General features: G+C 40.4%; 1 protein-coding gene across 4 annotated transcripts; it reads right to left on the bottom strand.

The window, feature by feature from the left end:
- Positions 1-1,122: 1,122 nt before the first annotated feature.
- LOC308073709 (NACHT, LRR and PYD domains-containing protein 3-like) lies at positions 1,123-22,912 on the bottom strand. 4 transcript variants are annotated; one of them, XM_080412780.1, is made up of 15 exons: positions 22,835-22,912; positions 20,093-20,136; positions 18,500-18,588; positions 16,352-16,514; positions 15,584-15,697; positions 14,580-14,693; positions 13,776-13,889; positions 10,471-10,691; positions 8,460-10,242; positions 6,058-6,231; positions 5,627-5,800; positions 4,445-4,618; positions 4,212-4,364; positions 3,168-3,214; positions 1,123-2,759 (listed from the first exon to the last, which is right to left on the bottom strand). In XM_080412780.1, exons 4-15 carry the CDS (start codon positions 16,504-16,506, stop codon positions 2,218-2,220), a joined length of 3,765 nt encoding a protein of 1,254 aa, XP_080268906.1. In that variant the 5' UTR covers positions 16,507-16,514; positions 18,500-18,588; positions 20,093-20,136; positions 22,835-22,912; the 3' UTR covers positions 1,123-2,217. The 4 variants fall into 4 exon arrangements, with proteins under 4 accessions (XP_080268906.1, XP_080268907.1, XP_080268908.1 ...); XM_080412781.1 differs by having other exon boundaries at positions 8,460-10,239; XM_080412782.1 differs by lacking the exons at positions 13,776-13,889; positions 14,580-14,693.
- Between the last annotated feature and the right edge of the window lie 2,806 nt (positions 22,913-25,718).

Below are 25,718 nucleotides of genomic sequence, written 5' to 3'. Positions count from 1 at the left end.
CCTTTGATGGGTTTTATTGATACTCCGGAACACAGGGTTCATTCATTTTGATCTGGCTGGTGTTGGCTACAACCATAACAATACTACTGGTCTTGCTACGCATGCGCACATACGGCCCTGTACCAAGTACGGTGGCTGACAGGTAACATAATGCGTATGAACAATGCATATAGTTCTACAACCTTGACCTTGGGCTGACCGTCACAGCAAAGTCGCGCTATGAGCTTGTAGATCTGCTATTTTTTTTTTATCGTGGAAAATGTGTGCAAATCTTTGAATATATGTATTTTTAAAGCGAAATTTTTTTAACTCAAATCTTTGTTTCTGGGGGATTCTACAAAATGTCTTCTAAATCCTAACAGTTTTTTGAAAAATAAAATGTTGCTATAATATCAGTGGTTCTCAAACCTTTTCATGTCAAAGACCTCCCAAAATGATATGTATTTGTCCACGGACTCCCATCTGAAAATATTTAGTTCCAGGGACCCCCAGAAGCAAAGATTTGTGTTTAAAAAGGTATATATATTTAAAGATTTGCAAAAAAATAATAGCATGTCAAGGACCTCCCAAAATGATATGTATTTTGTCCACGGACCCCCATCTGAAAATGTTTAGTTCCAGGGACCCCCAGAAGCAAAGATTTGAGCTAAAATATATGTATATATTCAAAGATTTGCACACACAAAATAGCAGATCTACAAGCTCATAGCGTGGCACTCGGTGCTGTGCAATGAGCTTGTAGATCTGCTATTTTTGAATAGCTCAAAGCCATCTCAAAATGACACGGATACGTTCCTGGTCTTAATGGCTTAACGCAGCGGTTCCCAAAGCTTTCAGCTCCACACCCAAAAGAGAAATGTGTTGTCTACCTGGAACCCAAACTAGTGAAAATAGTAGATATACAAGCTCACAGTGTGTAATGTGTGTAAATAAAGTATATCTGCAGTGTAAACATCATGGTCATTAGAAGCAAACAGATAAAGATGTGAACAGTCAGAAAGGAGGAGAGGAGGAGAATCGTAGATGTAAAAGGACTTTATTGTAGCAAAAGTTCAAACATCAAACATGTTTCAACTGACTGGTTTTCATCAGACCTTTTATGACAGAGTTTAAAAGAGGCAGATGTCTCTTGTATTTTTGAAGCGTTCTCTTTTGTATGTTAGCCTTCAGTAAGTGCTGAGATCAGGCCTTTAAATGTCCATTGCCATTGACAATGCATTGGGCGCTTAAAGATCTCAAGCATGCATGTCCACAGTAAGGTGGAATGTTTTGAATTGTGAATCAAGTTTATAGGTTAAAGTATGAAGGAACAGCGAGGTGCCAACGTTTTCAGATGTACATTTTAAAAGTTAAATATCTCAAAAACTACAAAACATTTCAAAGTAAAAAAGTTCAAGCATTTGTGTCCACAGTAAGATGAATTATAAAAAGTGTGAATGGAGTGTCTAGGTGAAAGTGTTTTTTGAGGTGCCAAAACTTTTAAAGGAGTATATTTCTAAAACTATGAAACATTTCAAAGATTATTTTTCAGGCAGACATGTTCACAGTAAGATGAACATTTTAATGTTTGAATGGGGTTTCTAGGTGTAAGTATGTAGGACCAGTAGCCTGCCAAAGTTTGTACTTTTTCTAATCTAATATTATTTCCCCCCCACTTTGAAATTGCACTATGAATAAAGTTTGGGGTCGGCAAAAAAGGTTCCCCCATAAAATGGGATTGTGGTATAAAATGTTGAGAACCTCAGACTATACCGTAAATGTAGGCCTACAGATGTATGTCTAACTAACTTAAAATGTGTAGGGCCTACTACCACATAGCCTACTCAGTAGACTTAAGGGCATGGTAGTACCTGTTGCAATGTTTTCTTCCATGCCAAAAGATTTATACGTGTAAAAAGAAAAATAAGTGGGCGTGGCAACATTTTCCATTCTCCTGCAAATTTTATTCATTTATCACATGTCAAAAATGTTCTATTATTTTCATGTGCGTGTTTATGTGTGCATTCGCTGCATCACGTGTAATTGTTATGCATAGTCATTGTGTGTTGTGTGATTACGCATGCTGCAACAGTCAGAGGCAGAGCATGCCATTGGACCATTATAAGTTCATGGGGAAACTACATGACGCGTCATGCTACACAGTTGTCAAAACATGCGTGAGTAATGCTTTCAGTCAATAGCTGCACATTAATTTGCGTGCGTGCGTGTTTGTTCAACTTACTCTATCTGACACAAAGACACTGAGGAGTCAGGCCACAACCAGAACCCAGGGTAGAGAGGCTCAGTGAATGTGGAATGGAAGGTGTGCAGGTGTGTCAGTGTATCAGAGGACACTCTGTAGAAGGACAGAGTCCGAGCAGGACAGTCCAAATACACTGCTACTCTATTGGAGTCAGAGTGACGAACAGGGAGGATAGTTCTCTGCTTATTGTGGATAACAGAGTATCTGCTACCATCGAAACCACCACAATCCAGACTCCAGGACTTGTCATGGAATCCAAGCCTACAGTCATCACCCTCACCTCCCCTGTTAATTCCCCTGTATGCCATTGCTATAGAAACCCACCCACTCCACTCTACCTCCCAATAACAGCATCCAGTCAGACCCTCCCTACACAAAACCTGAGGACGCCCCACAAATCTGTCTGGATGATCAGGATACGACTGAAGCTCGCTCGTCCGTGTCACCTTTCTGTTGTTTTCAGACAGAGAGAGAGATGTGTGTGTTGTGTTTGGGTCCAGTGTGAGAGGACAGACATCTGATGGAGAGAACAAGAAACTATATTTCACTGTATCACAAAGTACTGAGTACATGACATTTTAACTTTTGTCATATATTAATGCCATTATGTCCATTATGTTAATATTAATTAAGTGCTGGGTGCACAGTGCTTAATAGCCACCCCTCATATCACTGTAGTGCAGCACTGAATGTCTCAGTTCAACACCTGCCTGTGCTATCTATTTATACATGCAGGCATAGTGTCACACGTTACTCAAAAGTGCAGCAACTTTTAAGTCACTCTTGTCAAACTTTGGACCTGCAGCTATATGTGACTAAATAAAATGTTAACTAGGCAGGCATGAATGCACTTGAGGTACAGTGCACATGAATTCTGATACGTTCCACCACACGCACGCATACAAACAGCATTGTTGATACTCACATGTTTTAAGGGCTTGAGGTTGAACTGAGTGTTCTTCATGATCCAAACTGTAGTAAGGAAGCACACATGTATCCTATGTCAAAATTGTCTAGTGGGTCAACCGACCGACGGTGGGCGGACGGTGGGTGGGTGGGTGGGTGGACGTCACGTCACAAACGTAACATGCAGACCTGCGAGGCACACTGTTGCTCCAATCCGCACCAAACTTCTCACCAACACTGGTCAGGGGTCTGCCATTAGAATAGCCACACCAGGACCACAGGGCACCATTGCTCCCCCCCCCCCCCCTTTGTTCCTATTGACTGGGCTTCAAACAGCCATAACTCCAGTTCCCAGCATGCTAAACGCCCCAAACTTGGTAGGTGCTCTTAGACGGGCCAATAGGGACAGGCTGGTTCGATCCCCGACCGGGTCATACCAAAGACTCCAAAAATGGAGTCCAGTGCCTCCCTGCTTGGCACTCAGCATCAGGGGTTGGATTAGGGGTAGGTCCCTGCGACATACTAGCGTCATGTCCAAGGGGTATACTTGTACATTAAGCTGCCTCACACTAAGGAAACAGGAGATGCCAAGTTTGGTGCAGATCAGAGCAATGGTTGCGCCTTGCAGGTCCACAAGTTACGTTTGTGACAAAAAATAAATAAATAGTATCTTTAAATATAAATTCCTTGAGTCCAAACCTGTATAAAAGAGATTTCTACTATAAATAAATAAATAGTCACATAAATGAATACATTTCAATATTTAATTGTATATGTAGCGCATTTATTTATTTATTTCAGCATTTCTTGCTTTATAAATTCATTTATTTATTTATGTATTTATTTTTAGATATGGCAGCTTCGGTATTCCATACTTTCCTGCCTTTTTTACACCAGGAAGTGAGACCCAAATAAGTACTAATTTGAAATGTTATGGGTGAAATACTTAACAGTATTCAGAAATGCTATCATCTGTTTCACCACTTACTGGTTTGAATCCCTGCTACAACTATATCTCCCACATACCGCGGAACATTTCAGCATGAAATAAGTTCATACTCACTTGAGAGTCTTTAGGCCAGCTGACAGCAGCAGTCCCGAGTTTCCTAGGCGATTGAAGCTGAGGTCCACCTCTCTTAGAGGTGGACCTCTCTTAGAGTGCAGAGCTGAGCCCAGAAAAGTGCAGCCTTCCTCTGATATCAGACAGTGAGACAACCTGCAGATGAACAAACACTTCAACAAACTGCTGCTGATGCTCAAGTATCTGATATCCACAAAAAGAGAAGACACATTCACCTTAGAATCTTTAGCCGACAATGTGGACTCCCCACTCCAACCGAGAGAAACTTGACTCCTTCATTCTGCAGCTCATTGCAACTCAAATCCAGTTCTCTCAGCCTGGAGTACTTGGAACTGAGAACTGATGATAATACCTGACAGCATTTCTCTGTGAGGTTGGTTTGTCTCAACCTGAAAATAATAAAACACACACACACACACACACACACACACACACACACACACACACACACACACACACACACACACACACACACACACACACACACACACACACACACACACACACAGCTGGATAAAGCCAATAACATACATATCTCTGCTGTCGGGCAGAAACCAGCTAACTCCAAAATATTCCTTTTTCTGAAAATGACAAAACAAAACAAAAAGTGGACCTCCAAGCTCACGATGAGGTTGGAGGGAAAAAGTGTGTGGAGCCTGGAGTCAGCAAAACCAGTTAACTCCACTACCCTTTGGTGGAGTTAGCTGGTTTAGCAGAAAGTTTGAGGATCCAATGGAGTTAGCTGGTTTTGTCAGAAGCACTTTTTAATACTTTTCATTGGTTCAACATTTTTTTAACCAACACACAGACGTAAAGGGTGTTTCAACACATTGACTACCAAAACCTTGTTTTTCATCTCCATGCCAGCGTTTTTTTTTACCATATATTGACGATCCACGGAGACCCACAGGAAACCGCGGTGTGTACACAGATGTACACAAATGTACACAAAAGGTGTCTGTGGGGTGGGGGAGGGTCTCCTCTATCCACCGGAATAAAAAATGTGTAACCGCGTTCAGCCATTGTGTTGCTACCGGCCGTTGAATAAGGCTTGTTTTCACCCCCCCAAAAAAAGAAATCCGAGTGTTTTCCTATAACTGATAACATGGGAGTGGACGGATGAGTAATTTTTTGGGATAACGTCACATCCATCTATGCCTGCTCTCAAGAGTCAAGGGATCATTCCTAAGTTGTGCTAGAGCTCCCCTTTTAAAACGTCCTTTGGCAGACAATGTGGTAATAGTACTGATTTATGGAAGAAAAAAATAAAGAGCTGAAAAATGTAGTTAGCTGGCTTCTGCCAGACAGCTGTATATTATACAGAAATTAAAGTTGAAGTTAAACACAGACATAAGAAAAACATTGCATTTGCAACATAATGTGTGAACTGATCTAACCTGAGGGTTTTCAGTCTGCTTTGTGGACTCTCCAGTCCTCCAGAGAGCACCTTCATGCCTGAATTGTGTATGTTATTGTAACTCAGGTCCAGTTCTCTCAGAGTAGATGAGATGGACCTGAGCACTGAGGCCAGATCTTCACAGCAGTTCTCTGTGAGTCCACAGTGACACAACCTGTATTGTTATCAACACATATTAATACAATGTCTTATTTACTGGATGATAAAATATTTTGTTTTCTCCAAGATGTCACAGGACAATATATAGACTACTAGATCCCCTTTCTCTTAGTTACTCATGACAATATGAATGTATCTACCTGTGTTGATTATTATTTATGTAATGTTAAATCGTAGCATTCTTACGTAGAGGTCATTCTTATTGTCTGGCGTATTGATGAGAAAGAAAGAAAAAAAAACATGACTACTGACCTCAGGATCTCCAGTCTACAATGTGAACTCTTCAGTCCAACCGAGAGCAGGTTTACTCCTAAATCCTGCAGGCTGATGTAAAACAGGTCCAATTCTCTCAGATGGGAGGGATTAGAGCTGAGCGCTGAGACCAGAACCTCATGGTGTGTCTCATTGAGGCCACATTGAACAAGTCTATAATTACAGGGAATATTTGTGAATATAACAAAATAGCTATACAGCATTGGGCTACCTAAAAACTGCACTATTATTATTGATATATCGTTGTGCTACCGTTCGCGATAAATAATCTATACTCTGTCGGCAAATGGCGATATTTTATTACAACGTGCTTAAGGGTTGGACGATACGTGTAGCTCACGATACGATATTTGGCCCTCAACAACGATAATATCACAATACACGATATCTGCCATACGCGATGTGTCAAGACTTTTCATCAACAATATATCATGATATTTGTAACTGAAAATATGTGCATGCATAGTGCCTCCTCCTAACTGTAAGACACTGATTGCAACCTGTACATAAGAAAGGATAATAATCCCTCTCTAAAATTTCTTGTGCAAGTTGAATTTTCAGGGGAAAAAATGCTTTCTGTACAGTAAGTAGCGGTTTGTTTTATGTCAACCTGGCAGGGCTTAGCAAGGTGACGCTCTATGATAACCACTGGGACAGCTGGCCAATGAGAGAAGAGATGGAATGGTAATGGCTGGAAAACAGCCGATCTACAAGCTCACAACGTATCACGATGCGACACGCTGTGAGTCATTTACCTAAGGACCCTCTGGGTAGCCCTCAAGGATTCCACTTTGAGAACCACTGGGACAAATGAACCCCCATTAGGAACATCCACTGTCAGAGTCACCAATCATTTATATGAGCTGGGGCCCCCTGGGAAGACCTCAAGGACCCATAGGGGTCCCTGGACCGTACTTTTCTGTTCCCTCCCATTGAAAGTCAAAGGGTTTTTTGGCGTTGTTTCTTGCGTATAACGTCGCTGTGGTAACGCGCAACGGCAAGAAATGTAATCACACACTTGTCCTGGTAGAGCCGCACATTTGATTTATATAATGCGGGGATTGTGTCAACCGTGCGGGCACCATTACGAAACAAATTTTGCGGGAAGAATAATGGCGGATTACAATAAGTGTATTGCCATTGGCATGGCAGGCACACTTAATAATAAAGTGTTCTCTGGTTTACATACTTGCATACATCTTAACCACTGAAATGAGCCCAGGATTTCATTTCATTGTATTCTTAAAGGGATTGTTGGCAACATTAAGCCTAAATTTGAAAAATACCTCTATATATATATTTTGCATTTTTTCCCCTCTATCAGCCACTATATAATGATGCTGGGGTGTTTTCCTGCATTGAAAAACACTCCTCTTTCTGAAATCCGTATTTTCCCTACTATTTAGGTTACACATCCGGGTATCCGGTCCGTAAATTAACGCACGCATGTGCGCATCCGTGCGCGTCCGTGTCCGTGTGAACTTTTTACTTTCGGTTTTAAAATGCTCTCAAACTTCGTTTTTGAGGCACATAATTTACTTTTCAGATAGCGTTTGGATAGAATTTAGTTGTTTAACTTCATATAGTCAATTTGTCATGAAAGAGCCTATTTAAAAATAAAAATTCAGAGAACCGGCAGGGGCGGGCAGTTCCGCGAATTGTATCCGAATAAAGTAACCTATATTCGGCATGGCCCGTTTAGAAGTCAACTTAACTCTATGGAAGTCCTCCGTGCGTCACCCCCTGGTGGTCGGGGAAACGAACTGCTGGATTTTTTTTCTTTGTTTATCTCTGAATCGCCTACAATCCCTTTAACAAAGCAATAAGAACTAAAATGGGACTAAGTTTACATACTGTAGAACACATTGGTGATACTTGCTAAGCACTGCCAGGTTTACATAAAACAAGTTGCTACTCACTGTTAAAAGAGCATTGTTTTCCCCCTGTAAATTTAATTTGCACAAGATATTATAGAAAAGGGATTATTTTGTATCCTTCGTTGTGGACAGGTTGCAGTCAGCATTTTACTGTTAGGAGGAGGCACTATGGATGCACCTTTTTGCACATTGTACTAGGCCAGTTCGTCATGCACACAAATCTAATACGATTTTGGGATAAACACATAATTCCAGATTTGTACCTTTTATGGGTATTCTTTTTTTTGGTCTTTTTCAATATATATAGATATCGTGATATATCGTTGATTAAATTTCTTGCAATTTATAGAGTATCGCAGATATCGCGCATCGTGATATCGTTATCGTGAGATGTCGTTATCGTTATACATATACATATTTAACAAATAAGGCCAACTAGTCAACATTAGTTTAAAATGACAGGAGCTTTAGTTTTCTCCATGTTAATATTCCATGACTACTAACCGAGCTTTTCTGCAGTTCCTCACAACTGGGATCAGTCTGGCTCTCCCCCAAGCAGATGTGTTGTATTTGTCAAGGTCAAACTCCTCCAGAACGTCCTCTGATATCAGCAGCATGTAGGCCAGAGCGGAACACTGGGTCTCAGAGAGTTCCTTTTCTGATCTGTTTTCTGACTTCAGGTACTGTTGGATCTCCTGATATACTGAGTCGTCCTTCATCTCCATCAAACAGTGGAAGACATTGATACATCGGTCAGGAGCGGGAGCAACAACATACATGTTCATCTCCCTCAGGTTGTTGATTGCTCTCTGGATGCTGTCTGGACTGTTTACTGTCTGACTCAGCAGGCCTCCTAACAGACTCTGGTTGGACTCCAGTGAGAGACCATGAAGGAAGCGGACAAAGAGGTCCAGGTGGCCATTTTTACTCTTCAGGGCTTTAAGCATGGCTTTGTTCAGAAAATCATCCAGGGACATCATCTGAACCTGACTAGCAGAATCTTCCAGGAATGACTTCAGTACCTCCATGTTCCTCTCAGTGAAACAGTGTAAGAGATAAACTGCAGCCAGAAACTCCTGAATGCTCAGATGAACAAAGCAGTAGACTGATTTCTGGAATAGCACACTCTCTCTTTTGAAGATCTCTGTGCACACTCCTGAGTACAGTGCAACCTCTTTGACATCAAGACCACACTCTTCCAGGTCTTCTTGGTAGAACATAAGGCTACCTTTCTCAAGATGTTCAAACGCCAGCCTACCCAGCTTAAGAACCTCCCTCTCAGTCTCCATGAGCTTCTGTTGATTCACCTCATGTGTCTCATACTTCTGCTCCTTTATCTTTATCTGAACCAACAGGAAGAGCCTGTACATCTCAGTCAGGGTCTTGGGCAGCTGTCCTGTCTCGTCTGTCCTCAACATGTCCTGCAGAACGGTAGCAGTGATCCGACAGAAGACAGGGATGTGACACATGATGTGGAGGCTCCTCGATGTCTTCATGTGTTCGATGATTCTGCTGGCCAGCATTTCATCACTGAATCTCTTCCTAAAGTACTCCTCCTTCTGGGGGTCTGTGAACCCTCGTACCTCTGTCACCATGTCAACACAGGCAAGAGGGATCTGATTGGCTGCTGCAGGTCTGGTAGTTATCCAGAGAAGAGCAGAGGGGAGCAGATTCCCCTTGATGAGGTTTGTCAACAGTACGTCCACTGATGATGTCACCGTGACATCAGAAACAATGTCATTGTTGTGGAAATGCAGTGGAAGCCTACTTTCATCAAGACCATCAAAGATAAACCCAACTTTCCAGACAGCGAGTTGCTCTGCTGTGACCTTCTTTAATGTTGGGTGGAAAACATGGATCAGTGTGAGAAGACTGTACTGCTCATCTCTGGTCAGATTTAGCTCCCGGAATGAAAAGGGAACCAGGAGAATTACATCTTGATTTTTCAAACCCTTTGCCCAGTCTAGAGTGAACTTACGCACCGAGAATGTTTTTCCAATGCCAGCGATGCCCTTGGTCAGAACTCTTCTGACGGGTGTCTCTCTGCCAGGGAGGGGTTTAAAGATGTCAGAACAGTTGATTGGTGTGTCAGGGAGGGTCTTCATCTTTGAAACTGTCTCAAGCTGCCACACCTCATGCTGGTTATTAACCCCTTCACTCTCTCCCACTGTGATGTAGAGCTCAGTGTAGATGCTGGTGAGGGAGGTTCCAGTATCTTCTGTGATGTTGTCAAGACTGTTCACGCTGATCTTATAATCCTTCAAATCCTCCTGCAGACTGACATCTGCTATGATAATATAATTAATATATTTTAAACATTTAGGTTCATGCATAACTCTATATCTTTCCAGCTGTGTGTGCACATGTTTTAATTAAATGCCCTCCAGTGAGTTGATCAATGTTTAATTTGGCCATTGATATTGATAACACATTGTGGACATTGTCTGACAATGTCTTCTGCCATTTAAGCATTTGCGTTTTTAACGTGAAATGTAAAAATTGAGTCAAGTCTTACTTGGTCTGATTTGACTGGGTATCTTCAGTCCAGGTGTGGTCTCTCCACACTTAGGACAGCCATAGTGTCCTGTTGGCGCAGACTGGTCCCAGTATGAGGTGATGCACTGTCTGCAGAACCCGTGTCCACAGCTGGTAGAGACCGGATCTGTCAGAACCTCCTTACACACTGAACACATGGACGCCTGCTCAGTCACAACCCAACTACTCCTCTTCCTCTCTCTGTGGAGATGAATATAATTTATTACGACTACATAATAGACTTAAATAATAGGATTAAATGATAAAGCCATTATATAATCTGTGATGGCATGCCCGTTAACATCATTTTATATCATGTTCAAAGATATTCTTCCAGTTATGTCAGATCATGCCCCAAAAAGCCCTTCGTATGTTTTCTTGTAAACACACGTTTACACCTGTAGGCTACTACAACTTCACTGGAGATGCTGATCCAGGTATGCCATAAATCAAGGGTTCCCAAACGTTTCCAGCCACGACCCCTCCCCCCCCCATTAGATTTAGGGCGGATTCATTATGAACCCGGGTGTGCACCCCAGTCCACTTGGCAGATGTTGTGATAGTGTGAACGGTGTGTAATGTTCCCTGGAACGGATCACCGTACCATACCCGGGACCGCCTGGGGAGGTAATCTCGGGTCCAATTCATGCATACTCGAGTACGGAACGCTGCAATGTGAACCCATCGGTACCAACAGAAGGAAGTGGACTTCTAATCATATATCAGTTATATATTTTTATAATGACACATTATTTTACCTGGGTTTTATCTTCTCATAGTTCTACTTGAATGTTGACAAGAAATAATAATCCCGTTTGAGTAGCGTGAGCTGTGAAAAAACATAAACAAAAAACACATGTGTAGCGAACGCTGCCGCTAGGATGAATCTACCAAGGATTAGTCCTTGACGTCACTGCTAAGATACCAAGGATGCGTCAGTGACGTCACTGTCATATGATAATTACAGATGAGATGACGTTACATTTTGAGGTTTCAAAGACCAGCGCACACACTGCTTTGGTTGTGTATTGTTGTTTGGTTATTATTATAACTCAAGACAACGCCAGGAAAACAGTCAAACTTAATTTTTCACTCTAAACTCTGACAAGTGAGTCTTCTTCTGTGAATGACATTCTCTATGTCCCAAAGCCCCATAGTCCACAGTGCCCCCATGAGGCACATAGCCTAAGTACCATTACTGTTGGATGAAGTGTAACGCGGGTACGGAAGAATCTTGGCCAATGTGAATGCTGGCCAGCTGGGAGAGGGCAATTGTACTCGAAACGGTTCGAATCAATCAGACCCAGTCTGAATCCACCCTTAGTTTCACTGGGCATTACATTTAGTCTCACTCGGCTCCACAGATAAATATTGTGAAAATAGCCAAACTTGCGAGGCGTTGTGAGCTTGTAGATCAGCTATTATCATAGTATTTGCCTCTTTCTTACGTAATGTTTGGCCAATTTGGTATTAAAAAGGTCTTAAAAGTCCTCATTGTTACATCCCATTATAGTAATAGAACTTACAAAAAACTTGAAAGACTTCAAGCACAACTAAAGACAACACACCATACAGTGACTGCACAAAAAGGCTATCCCTTAACTAAGGGCCCTGGCAGCTCTAGGCTGTAAAGGCTTTGCCTGCCCAAGTAATACTACTAACTGTCTCTTGCAGCCTCCTTTAAATAGGGAGTGGATCCTACCACAAGCACAGAAACAATTAACCTCCAAATTAGCTTATCTACAAGCTTACAACTATCTGATGAATAAATATCCTACCACATAAATGGATGTTGTACTTTAAACTAAACACCATTTTGGGTTTGAATTTACTTCAAAAGACATACTTTGCTCATTAACATTGTCAAACACCCCTCCTCCTCTACAGTACTTGACACGTTCCACCCCTTCTTAAACAAAATGGACTGGCCTTGCTCTATTTCGGCAGTTCTCAGTCAGATTCAAAAGGTGCCAGTACTGCAGAGGAAAAACCAGGTGACAAACAAACATTTCAGCTTGGTTCCAAATTCCAGCTCGTGTTTAAATAAACATAACGTTTGAACCCCTGAAGTCAGTGTGTTATTCCTAAATTGAACAAATACAGGCCACAATCATGTCATGCTACAAAGAGTCACTTACACATCCCCTTCCAAGCCGGCTACGTACAATTAGCTATGGCCGCAGCTGGGTGCCCCTTGACACACTTAATTAACCCTTTATTAATGATGATCTTATTACGGACTGATACATTAATTATTATATTAATTCTTACAGTACGTCGCATTAAGTATAAGAGAGAGGCCAGTGCCGACTAGCAATCAGATCATATATCACCGTTATGAGTGATTGGAGCATGAAATCATTTTGTCATGTTATAGTGTTGTGTATACTGTAGTACAGCTACAAGCAAAACAGCCTGGCATAAAATAAAATAATAGCAATGCAGTGAAATAATAATCTATAGATATCCCATAGTGCAGGGGTCTTCAACAGCGGGTCCGGGACCCCCATGGGTCCTCAGAGTTAATGCAGGGGGGGCACCAAATATTTGTGTGATAGGAGTCAAAGTTTGTTTAATTAACTACTTGAACCCTAGCATTCCTATTCTGAGGGGAAAATTTGTAAAAAATAGCAGATCTACGAGCTCACAACACCTCACGCGGTGAGCTTGTTTATTGGCTATTTTCGGCAAAGAGGTTTGGTGGGGAGGGACAAAAGAGCAGACTGAAGCAGAGTGAAAGGTCAACTTTACTTAGTGTTGACGGTTATATTAAACACATTAACACGAATCCAACATGGCAGTGCTGTCAAACAAGTCTATGAAACCATCTATGAAATGATGAAAAGTTTAATCTGCAACACAATTTGATACGATATGTGTTGGGGGGTCCCTGCTTCATCTCTCTCTTAGCTGAGGGGTCCTTGGCCTGAAAAGCATTGAAGACCCCTGCCATAGTGTGTTGCAAAGATATATATACAGTATATTCCATAGTTTGTGGATGGATGGATGGATAGTAGATAGATAGATAGGACATGAACACATAAGCAGCCCGTCTGTATAGTGCAGCTTCACCACTAAACACCACATTGTGGTTTGTACGACTTCATTCACAAACTGCACACATATTAACTTACAATCTATAGCTAAAGATTGGACAGGGAGGACACACTGCTATTAGACTCTATGTCTTGATCTTAGTCATTTTACACATTTAACTTAGCAGGAGATCACTATTTGTGTTATAGTGTTGTGTATATTGTATGTTTTGTAGGAGGATTCACATACTTTGTGTCTGGTGGTTCAGGTTCATTACTGAAGAGAGGAGGAAGATGTCTAGAGCTGTCACTCTTCATAGACACACAACTGGGTGTTGGAGACTCTGCTCTCTGGCGAAGAAGTCTGAAATTATAAAAATTTGTATACAATTATTCTCAGAATGAAAGTCGGATTGTTCGAGATTCTTCATTGTTACGTCCCATTAGTCAAGTATAAGAGATAGGGGTCACACTTTACTTGAGCATGCAAATTCATTTGCATAATTAACCCTTAATTAATGATGATTTAATGATTAACTCGTACATCAATTAATCATAAATGTATTACGTACTCATCATTGATTCCTGGTCCTCACCATTAACTAATGGTGAATTTAACCAAGTGTAAATGCATTATTAGTTAAAGGGTATTTCACTTTAAAACACTTCTGGGGTCATTTTAACTACTCAGGCTTTTGCGAGCACCCCAGACAGTTAATTAAGTTGCTCGATTCAATATTAAGATATTTGATATTTGTTTTATCAGACACCCCCGTTCCTAAAACCCATTGTAACTTCAAACTACATTTTAACCATGTTAGATTCACTGAAAACACACGTCCGTGATTCTGGTGACTGATCGTGTCCTCCTAATGCACGAGGGGTGTTGTGGCTTTTTATTTAGCTTTTTTCACTGTTATTAGACACTGAGTTGTTTCTTTGCTTAGTTTTTTTTTAGTTTTTGGGGGAATTTGCACATGTAACTTATGATGATATCAGTCTGCCATGTTATCATCTGTCGTGTTATGTATAAAGTATAGGAGGATTCACATACTTTGTGTCTGGAGGTCCAGGTTCATCAGTGAAGAAAGGAGAGATAACTCTAGACTGGTCACTCTTAATTGACACACAGCTTGGTGTAGGAGACTCTGGTCTGTGGTAAAGACTTCTGGAATCATACACGTTTCCCAATTATCATGTGAATGAAAAGTGGGTTTGTTCAAGATGCTATATTATTACATCCCGTTATACGTGTATAATAAAATACAATTATTGGGTTTGAGTTTCTCTACAGTACAGTTACAAGCAAAACAGTAACAAACAAAAAAAGAATTGGAACAGTAAAATATAGTAATGATAACACTGCAGTGCAATAATAATCTATAGATATCCCATAGTGCAGGGGTCTTCAACAGCGGGTCCGGGGCCCCTAGGGGGTCCTCAGAGTTAATGCAGGGGGGCCACCAAATCTTTGTGTGATAGGAGTACATTTTTTTTAATAAACTAACTACTTGAACCCTAGCATTCCTATTCTGAGGGGAAAGTTTGCTAAAAATAACAGATCTACAAGCTCACAACACCTCGCGCTGCAACGCGTTGTGAGCTTGTTCATCAGCTATTTTCGGCAAAGAAGTTTGGTGGGGAGAGAAAAAAGAGCAGACTGAGGCAGAGTGAAAGGTCATCTTTACTTAGTGTTGACGGTTTGAAACCATCTATGAAATCTCTGGACGGACGGACGGACAGACAGACAGACAGACGGACGGACAAATGGATGGATATTTCATAGTTTGTTCCATAGATAGGACATGCACACATAAGCAGCCTGTCTGTATAATGCAGCTTCACCAATAAACACCACATTGTGGTTTGTACAACTTCTTTCACAAACTGCACACATATTAACTTACAATCTATAGCTAAAGATTGGACAGGGAGGACACACTGCTATTAGACTCTGTGTCTTGATCTTAGTAATTTTACACATTTAACTTAGCAGGAGATCACTTTTTGTGTTATAGTGTTGTGTATATTGTATGTTTTGTAGGAGGATTCACATACTTTGTGTCTGGAGGTTCAGGTTCATTACTGAAGAGAGGAGGAAGATGTCTAGAGCTGTCACTCTTCATAGAAACACAACTGGGTGTTGGAGACTCTGCTCTCTGGCGAAGAAGTCTGAAATTATAAAAATTTGTATACAATTATTGTGCGAAAGAAAGTCGGATTGTTCAGGATTCTTCATTGTTACGTCCCATTAGTCAAGTATAAGAGATAGGGGTCACACTTTACTTGAGCATGCAAATTCATTTGCAGAATTAACCCTTAATTAATGATGATTTATTGATGAACTCGTACATCAATTCATCATAAATGTATTACGTACTCATCATTGATTCCTGGTCCTCACCATTAACTAATGGTGAATTTAACCAAGTGTAATTGCATTATTAGTTAAAGGGTATTTCACTTTAAAACACTTCTGGGGTCATTTTAACTACTCAGGCTTTTGTGAGCACCCCAGACAGTTATTAAGATATTTGATATTTGATATTTGATTTATCAGACACGCCCCATTCCTACTAATCCATTGTAACTTCAAACTACATTTTAACCATGTTAGATTCACTGAAAACACACGTCCGTGCTTCTGGTGACTGATCGTGTCCTCCTAATGCACGAGGGGTTGTGGCTTTTTAATTCGCTTTTTTCACTGTTATTAGACACTGTGTTGTTTCTTTGCTTTTTTGGGGGGGAATTTGCACATGTAACTTATGATGATATCAGTCTGTCATATTAGTGTTGTGTATATTGATAGGAGCATATACATACTTTGAGTCTGGCGGTCCAGGTTTGTCACTGAAGTTAGGAGGTTCACATTTAGACCCATCACTCTTCATAGACACACAGCTGGGTGTTGGAGACTCTCGTCCATGGATTTGCTGTTTGTCAGTTTCCTCCTCCTCCCTCTCCACAGGCAGACTCATCTTTTGGTCTTTATTAAACATGTCAACGTTACAGTCAATAAATTAGATCAGAAAACAGATCATGCTGGATGCAGTTGCACACAAACATAAATTTCTACATAAGATTTCACCCACTTTTTACACCAGTAGAAGTTGAAATTTCAGGGGGAAAAGATTTACGGTGTGCAAAAAGTGACTTAATAAATGTATGGTTGCAAAACGATGTGACTGTTGCAGTGTTTATTTAAAAAAAAATACATTTTGATTTGGGTGATGACATACAAATATTAACTTTAAATCTGGTATGAGGCAATATCACCATCATTATCCTGATGCTACGCTATATGTAGATGCAATACCTCTATTCAACCACTAGGTGTCCTACCAAACCACACAATGTCTCAATAGAAGTGCAGGGAGTCCATACAACCATCCTGTTGTGTAAGTTCTAATATTTAGTTAAAATATAACTAGTTAACTATTGCTTATACTATAACTAAAACAACAGTGGTGCCTGGATTATTGTATTAAAATATTCTACCATGGTTAAAATAATGTTTTATTCACTAAACAAAAAAGGCGAAAACGGAATTTGGAAGCAGGGCGCTACCAACATCGAAACGCGCCGGTGAAACGTCTTCCCCCCCCCCCCCCCCCCGTTGACAAAACGGCGCCGGGGGGCACCGAACCGGGTCCAAGCACCGGGCACCACGGAGGGTTAATCCGCCCCTGCCTCTAAGTCACGTGATTTACAGTAAACAGAGCAGAGCTCACCGGGAAGAATGTGTGTGTGTGTGTGTGTGTGTGTGTGTGTGTGTGTGTGTGTGTGTGTGTGTGTGTGTGTGTGTGTGTGTGTGTGTGTCAGATGACACATGGTTAGCACTTGTGGAGTGACAGGCAACTTATGCCACCTGTCAACATTAGATAACTCAGATTATTTTAGAATGCTCTTATTTTCGGCTGTCTTTGCCTTTTTTGTTTTTGCTACATCATAACCACCGCAACAAGAGAGGAAGGGGAAGAGTGGGGAAGGGGTAAGAAGCAGAAAGCCGAATTGAGAATTGTTTTGGCGTGTGAACAAACTAATTGGTTTTAGTATAGGGGAGAGTGGGGTCCAACGACGCACCCTTTTCTATTTCCCTCCCTGCACAGAGATTACTTAATTTCATGTAACCATACTTTTTTGTGAACAAGAGACACTTGTCCTCTCCCATTACCCGCAGTCCGTTTTAATTTTAGTGAAACGAGTCGAACGCAATCGGTAAGTAAAGTGACGTTGCGCTACTCTCCGCACACGGCCGCCAGTCGGGACGAACGGTGCATACACGGGGGTCGGACGGCGCGGTCGGATGAAATGTCCTATAACAAGTACAAACGTTACATTTCTGGCATCTAACTCTCATTGATGCTTCAGTAGAACCCTACGAGCAAATGACCATGCTGATAGTCAAATAAATGTATCATGTTAATGTCCCCTCTGTCTGTTTCCTCAACTTTGTGTTTTACACATGCACCGTTCGTCCCTCCCTGTCCGTAATGCATCGAGTGGCTTAATGCGCCGTTCGTCCCTCCCTGCCCTCCCCGGATGTTTTGCTAGCTAGCACAAAAGCTAATGAATATTTTTCAATGGAACCTTCACTGAGAGTTAGCCCACAGATTAGCCTAACAGACAAAATCCATTTACAATCGGCACCAAATAAACACAGCAGTACAAATGGAAAACACTCAAATAGGGTATTTTTTACTACAGTGTGGAAATACACAAAAGTGGCTTCAACTCTGCCAATTTTGATCAGAACTGGGAAAAAAATTGTGTCTGATGTTTTCGACCGAAGACGAAGAGTGTGACGTCGCCGGATGTGACGAATTTTAAGTGTAGTATGAAAAAAGGTCCGTGTTGCAACCGTCCCTGCGCGTCGTTCGTCCCGGTTCTACCCTAACCCACTAAGACTTTATAGCCAAAAGTATAAAATGACACAGATACTTTCCTGGTTTTAATGGGATAAACACTTACCTTACATTAACTTGTATGCTGTGGTTCTTCTGTTTGTTGTTTCATGTCAAAATGTAGGCCTAGTCCATACCGTTCAGTTCACTGTTGTCCTGTCATGTTCAAATGGAGACTGTTCAGTTCACTGTTGTGTCATCATATAAAAGGTCCACTGTGTATCTACATGAATGTCTCTTACGCTGTGTTATAGGTCCACCCCCCCCCCTCTATGTAGCTGACATTCCTTGAGGCGCTAAGAGCAGAGTAATAAAATAATAATACAAAATAAACATCACACAGCTGCAGTTGATTCAGAACGCTGCTGCTTGAGTCTTTACTAATACCAAGACAATGTAGCATATCAGTCCAGTTCTTAAATCTCAGATAAGATCCCTGTCTGTCAAGAAGTGGTTTCAAAATGCTACTCAGGTTAGTGATGTGTCGTTCATGATCGATTCGTTCAAAAGAACTAGTTCATTTGCCGTGAACGTGAACGAGCTCGTTCACTTTCTGAAACTGTTACGTTCACGTGCGACATAAAAAAAACGCTCCCGCGATGGTGTTTTACACACATTATAAAACATACATTAACCACTTTAGCTCTATTTTATACATAGGCTATTTGAAAATAGCAGATCTACAAGCTCGTTGTGAGCTTGTAGATCGGCTATTTTCAAATATGTTAGTACTTTTACTTTTGGTACTTTAAGTGTATATATAGTATATTTTGATGCCAATACTTTTGTACTTTTACTCGAGTAAATTTTGAACACTAGAAAATAGCGTCACTGAACGAGAACGTGAACGAATCATTTGAACGAATCATTGCCGTGAACGAAATCGTTTGTTCACTGAAATGAACCTTTTTTCCCACCACTAACTCAGGTCATCTGGGAAATTAAGGTCTGCTTTCTGTCCCTAGAATCTGAACTAAATGTAGAGAAGCAGCATTCAGTTATTTTGCACATCTGGGACAAACTCCCATAAAACTGCAGGTCTGCTGACTCTCAGTTCTTTTCAATGAAAGTTGAATACTTTTCTCTGTTTGCAGCTGCTATTTACTGAGGTTTTTATTTTGTGTCTTGTGCTGCACTGAATTGGGTGCCATGTCATTATTACGACATTCCATTATTCCGACATCCCGTTGATCCGACTGGCCCCATTATAACTAACCCTATCCCTAACCTCACACTAACCTAATGGCAGTGGTGGAAAAAGTACTCAAATTCTTTACTTAAGTAAAAGTACCAATACTGCCATATAGAAATACAAGTAAAAGTCCAGAATTAAAAATGTACTTGAGTAAAAGTACAAAAATATTGTAGAGTAAATGTACTTAGTTACTTTCCACCACTGCCTAATGGTTGGAATAATGGGATGTCGGAATTATGAGCGGACCCCCTGAATTGTATTGTCATACAGTATGTAAACATTTTATTTTGGCTTATTCCTATTTAATTCCTCAATAATTATTTTTTAATTGCATTCAAACATCATTTCATAATGTGTTTCTTTTGTCTTAATGCTCTTCATGTTTTGGGATATAGCGTTTTGAATTGTCTTGTTGAAATAGCGATATAAAATAATTATTATAGTATATAAATAAACTTGCCTTACCTTGCCTTACATCAAGGGTGTCAAAACTGGCTGTGAAGTCCAATCTGGCCGGTGGGATCATTTGGTATGGGGAAAAAGAGTAAAGGCAAGTGTTATGCAGTGGTGGAAAAAGTACTGCCATTTCTTTACAAAAGAAAAAAGTATCAATTCCACAATGTAGAAATACTTACAAGTAAAAGTCCGTTACTCAAAATTTACTTGAGTAAAAGTACAAAAGTATTGGCATCAAAATAGACTTAAAGTACCAAAAGTAAAAGTACTCATTATGCAGAATGTCCCGTTTCACAAGTTATCATGTGTATAACATTTATAAAAATCTTTTGGAAATAGCCAAAGTTGAGTGGGAGCAAGAGAGAGCACAGACAATCTCCCGGCCTTAAAGGGGATGAAGGCTGAAGCAGTTTGGCCCCCTCTGGGCCAGAGGGAAAGAGAGATTAGGACAGTCAACAGCTGGTACTGTAGCTGTAAAAAGCTCCACCCTCACTTGTGACAATCCACAAGAGTCAGCAGAGTCTAGAGAATAATACAGTCCTTTAATACGATATCGAAGCAGTAACAGAAACCTCTGTTATATTTGCCCACCCTCACTTGTGACAATCACAAGAGCCAGCAGAGCCTAGAGAATAATACAGTCCTTTAATACGATATCTAAGCAGTAACAGAAACCTCTGTTATAGGTTTGATGTCAGGCTAATCTCTTTGACATATTGGCAAAGGGTAACGAATGTGCAATTGTGACTCATGTCTCCCGCAGGAAGGAAGGGAGGACAGTCAGGGGGAGTGAGAAGAGGGGAAGAATAGGGGAGGAGGGGGAAAGATATATATGAGAGCGAGGGGGAGAAGGGGCAGACAGTATTGTGACGGAGTTGTTTGCTGTATCGCTGAAGCTTGCCATCTTGCTGTAATAAACCTTTTCTATTATACTCATACTTCAAGTTTGAGAGTGCCTTCATTCTACCAATCTTCTATCTATCTCCTGGATTACCAGTAGGACCTCTTTATCATCCACAGTTTAAATAGGGCTGGAGTGGTTAATGTATGTTTTGTAATAATAATCCAAATCTACAGAGTAACTAGTAACTAAAGTTTTCAAATATTTGTAGTGGAGTAAAAAGTACAATGTTTGCCTGTGAGATGTAGTGAAGTAAAAGTAGGAAAATATTGGAAAATAGGATATACTCCAGTAAAGTAAAAACACCTCAGAATTGTACTTGAGTAAATGTAATTAGTTACTTTACACCACTGGTGTTATTAACATTAACATATTCACATCCAGTTATTATCTGTGTATGGCAGGTGCTCTCTCGCAAAGTTGCTGTTGTGTGAACGCTGAAAATGTCTCATGCCACGCATCATGGGTCATCAACATGTCCGTACACAGACAAGTGTGGTCTATGTCCGTGGGCCATTTACATTTTTAGCAGGAAAAGTAAAGCTTGTTGAAAAAGGTTTTCCCCGTTGAAAGTGTTTCAAAGTGTCCAAAAATAACATTATATAACTATAACAACACTCCACAATCATAATCCGTGGAAACCCTATATCCATAGCTTGCCTTGCATCACAACTATGCCAGGTCTAAGACTTTCTCATCAAGATAGAAGATGTCTCATCAAGATGGACACCGAAGGGGCGCCCGCTGGGCTGGCGGTCCAGGCGCATACCACATGGGCTCTGATGCCTGACGCCATGTTGCGGGGTTCGTGTCCCTTTCCCACGACCTTAGCTGCGTATCACTCCCTATCTCTCTCTCTCCCCCTGTTTCCTGTCATTCTCTACTGTACTATCAATAAAGGCAAAAGGGCAAAAAGGCAAAAAAAAAGATAGTCACCGTAAAGGAAACAAATGGTTTGGTGAGGTAGAACTGGTAGAACTTGATCTCCTCCTGACCTCAAGTAACACTGTCCTCTAAAAAGCCAGCAGTGGTGGAAAAACTCAATTGTTTCACTTAAGTAAAAGTGTTATAAGTAAAAGTACGGAATTCAAAATTTACTTGAGTAAAAGTACAAAAGTATTGGTATCAAAATGTAGAAAGTACTCATTATGCAGAATGAAGTTTTCAAATTTATGAATTGTATAAAAATCTTTTGTAAATATCAGATCTTTAAGCTCACAATGCGACGCATTGTGAGCTTGTAGATCGGTTATTTTCAAATAGCCAAAATGTTCTGTATATAGGGTTGAAGTGGTTAATGTATGTTTTGTGATAATAATCAAAATCTACAAAGTAACTAGTAACTAAAGTTTTCAAATAATTGTAGTGGACTAAAAGTACAATATTTGCCTCCTAGTTGTAGTGGAGTAGAAGTAAAAGTACTGAAAACTGTAAATACTCTAGTAAAGTAAAAATACCTCAAAATTGTGTGTGAGTAAATGTAGGCTACATAGTTACTTTACACCGCTGCAAGCCAGCAATCTCTATAATAACCATATGACACGCACCCACCACTCACCTCTGCACCTAAATGGCCCTTTGCTCATGTAAAGTGTGATGGAATGTACTGATAAGGCCTAACTCCTAATATGCCATAGTGTCTACACTATGGCACATTAGGAGCTAATTTAGTATTTCTGGTCAAATGATTGATCACTTATTTTATATGTCTGTGGCAAAAATAAAATATTAATGAAACTGTCCATCACAAGCTGGCATGGTGATGACCCCTGCATGCATGCGATGCGCCCATAAAAGACCATACTTCCTCCCCTTCTTTCAATAAATATTGAAAGAAGGTATAAACCTACCTCGAGGGTTCCACCTTCGTCATCTCACCCTGTGTGGCAGCGCTGCACTGAAGACTACAAGGAAGAATCTGCAACCTTGTAGGAGATTTTAACAGTCAGTTAAGTCATAAAATATGTATCTATTATCACCAGCAATCTAAGAATGTTACCCATCAACTTCTGTATGTAGTTACCACATGCCAAAAGTATGTGGCTGCTGTGCTTATCTTGGTTGAGAGAGAGCGTACACGACATGCGCGCACGCCGCACACACACACATGCCAAAACCCCTCCCACCACACGAGCCTGACTTTTAATATTCCAATCCCCTCAGACAGAGAGAGAGAGAGAGAGAGAGAGAGAGAGAGAGAGAGAAAATGAATTGATGAGTATAAAGAAAAGTGTTCCTTCATCTTTAATGTTAGATTTAATCAAATACTTACGGTGATGCATTTTCCTCTCTCATTATCCACTGTTAAGTCCTCTTTCTATTGCTCTAAGATCCAGTCCTCTGCCTCCCCAACTCACAATGTTTTTCTACACCTTCATCCCTCCTTAAACCCCTGTACAAATCTAGTGTTATTGTCAGGGACCCATATGCAGCAACTCAACTTCAAAGTTGAAAAAAGGAGGACAATACAGGATCCGGGGGAATACACGGAAACCCGGAATAACATACAGCAATACAGCAATACAACAATGATCCAGCACAGAGAGCAGTCACAGGCAGTCTTAATTAGTCTCTGAGTCTCGTTAGCCAACTATAGGCACGGCTGACACCCACAGGTGAGTCCACTCTAGGGGATCAGAGTCCAAAGAGGAGAGGGGAGGGGCTGGGGAGCTCATAGGAAGACACACTGGGCAAAGTCACCCCAGGGCAAGGGCACATTACACGGGGCAGAGGCAGATTGTGACAGTTATAAAGCAACAACACAGCTTAAGTTAATAAAGGTTGAACACTGACATGATAGGGTAAGTTAGTGAGACTGGATGATTGTGTTTGTAATGCTATTACAGTATAAACAAATGTGAGACTTATATGGCTAATATGCTAATATGGCTAATAGGCTAATATGTAATGCTCTTAAAGGGTTATTTCACTTTAAAACACTTCTAGGGTCATTGTAATGTCTACTCTGGCTTTTGTGTTTCACCCCAGACAGTTTTTAAGTTGCTTGATGCAATATAGATATTTGATATTTATTTCATCAGACGCCCCCTTCATCTATAAACCCATTGTAACTCCATTTGAACCATTTTAGACTCAATTCAAACACCGGTTCTTGGTTCTGGTGACTGATATTGTCCAGGTGCCCTGTTTTTCAATTACTTTTTTCATTTATTTTATATACATTTTGAAAATAATAATTTTTGATTTATGGTTTGATTTATGATTTATGGTTAAAATGGAGTTTGAAGTTACAATGGGTTTGTATAGGAAGGGGATGTGTCTGATAAAATGATATATATATCAAATATCAAAATACTGAATAAAGCAACGCAAAAACTGGCACCTGCACACAAAGTAGACGTTAAAATCACCCCAAAAGTGTTTCAAAGTTATGTTATAATCTAACAATAAACATGCTTACAATGCTATTATTAAGATATATATAGCATTATTAACACATAAGGTTAATAAGCATAATATAATGACGTAATAAGTTCCTTATTAACTAATAATAATGAATTGCATTTTTATAGCGCTTTTCCAAGTGCTCAAAGCGCTTTACAATGGTTCATTCATTCATGCGGGGGGGGGACATTGGGAGGTGGAGCGGCGAACAGTCGACGCCAGCGTCCCCACTTTTCCCACATTCACACACCGATGGTGACAAGCGAGCTTGTTAACTATTAATTAATGCTTATTGTGGCCTAATAATATAACAATGTGTTTACAATGCTATTATTAACACTTATACACGCGTCCATGGCAGTAAAAGAGTTAACAATAAGTGTATTAACAATGTTATTATAAACTTTATATAGCTTTATTAACAAATAATAAGGTTGATAAGCATATTATAAGGCCGTAGAAGTAACTTATTAACTGTTAATTAATGCTTGTTAATAGGATGTTCGTTTGAAGTGCTACTGGGCAGCTCCCAGGATCGTACGTGTCTGTGCGAATGTGAAGCAGAGAGTTAATGAAAAAGAGCACTCATGCTCAGCATACCTACCATGGGTAAATAAAGGTAAAAAATATAATATTATAGGCATAAGCCTGAGACTCCAACATGTCAGACATGTACAAAGACTACATCAGGTAAAGGAATATGTATTATTTGTTACCGAGTTACGTGGCACCTGAGCAAGTTAAAAATTGTCATGAACAGTTATTCAGTTGTCCATTACCCCATGGCAAACCTTTCACAAAACTGTCGTGGTGTTATAACTTATGATAGATGTTATATTAATCTGATCTGAAATCATGTAACTTCTTGTGATAGGCCACACCCCCTTTAAGACCAACCAGTGAGACAATTAAAAAGGTTCTTCCTTCCCCATGTCAAACATTAAACATCACAGTTGTCTCGTGTTATACTCATTTATTTTTGCATTATGCAACTGGTTATGATAGACCATGTCCCGTTTTGCTTAATTTGGGTGGACATTAGTCAGTTGTCTTCTGGCCCCATGACAAAGTTGTGTGGTGTGGTGTTAAGTGACCATACATACCCAATGTGATGCCCCGTTTTGGTTAATCAGGGAAATCAGGGAAAGTTGATCAGTTATTTCCTGCCTCATTTTGTCAAACTTTTGTGGAGTTATGTGAATTTGTTTCGAAGTCATTCAGCTTTTTGTGACAACAATTTAATTCGTTCTTCCTTAGCCTATGACAAACTTTTCTACAAAGTGGTGATATTTTTTGTTAAAATAAGTTAATAAGTTAACTCGGGCACTA

Source organism: Gymnoscopelus braueri, assembly GCF_963280865.1.
Source record: "Gymnoscopelus braueri genome assembly, chromosome: 18".
Classification (NCBI taxonomy): domain Eukaryota; kingdom Metazoa; phylum Chordata; class Actinopteri; order Myctophiformes; family Myctophidae; genus Gymnoscopelus; species Gymnoscopelus braueri.
This window is presented reverse-complemented; position numbering and strand designations above follow the sequence as displayed.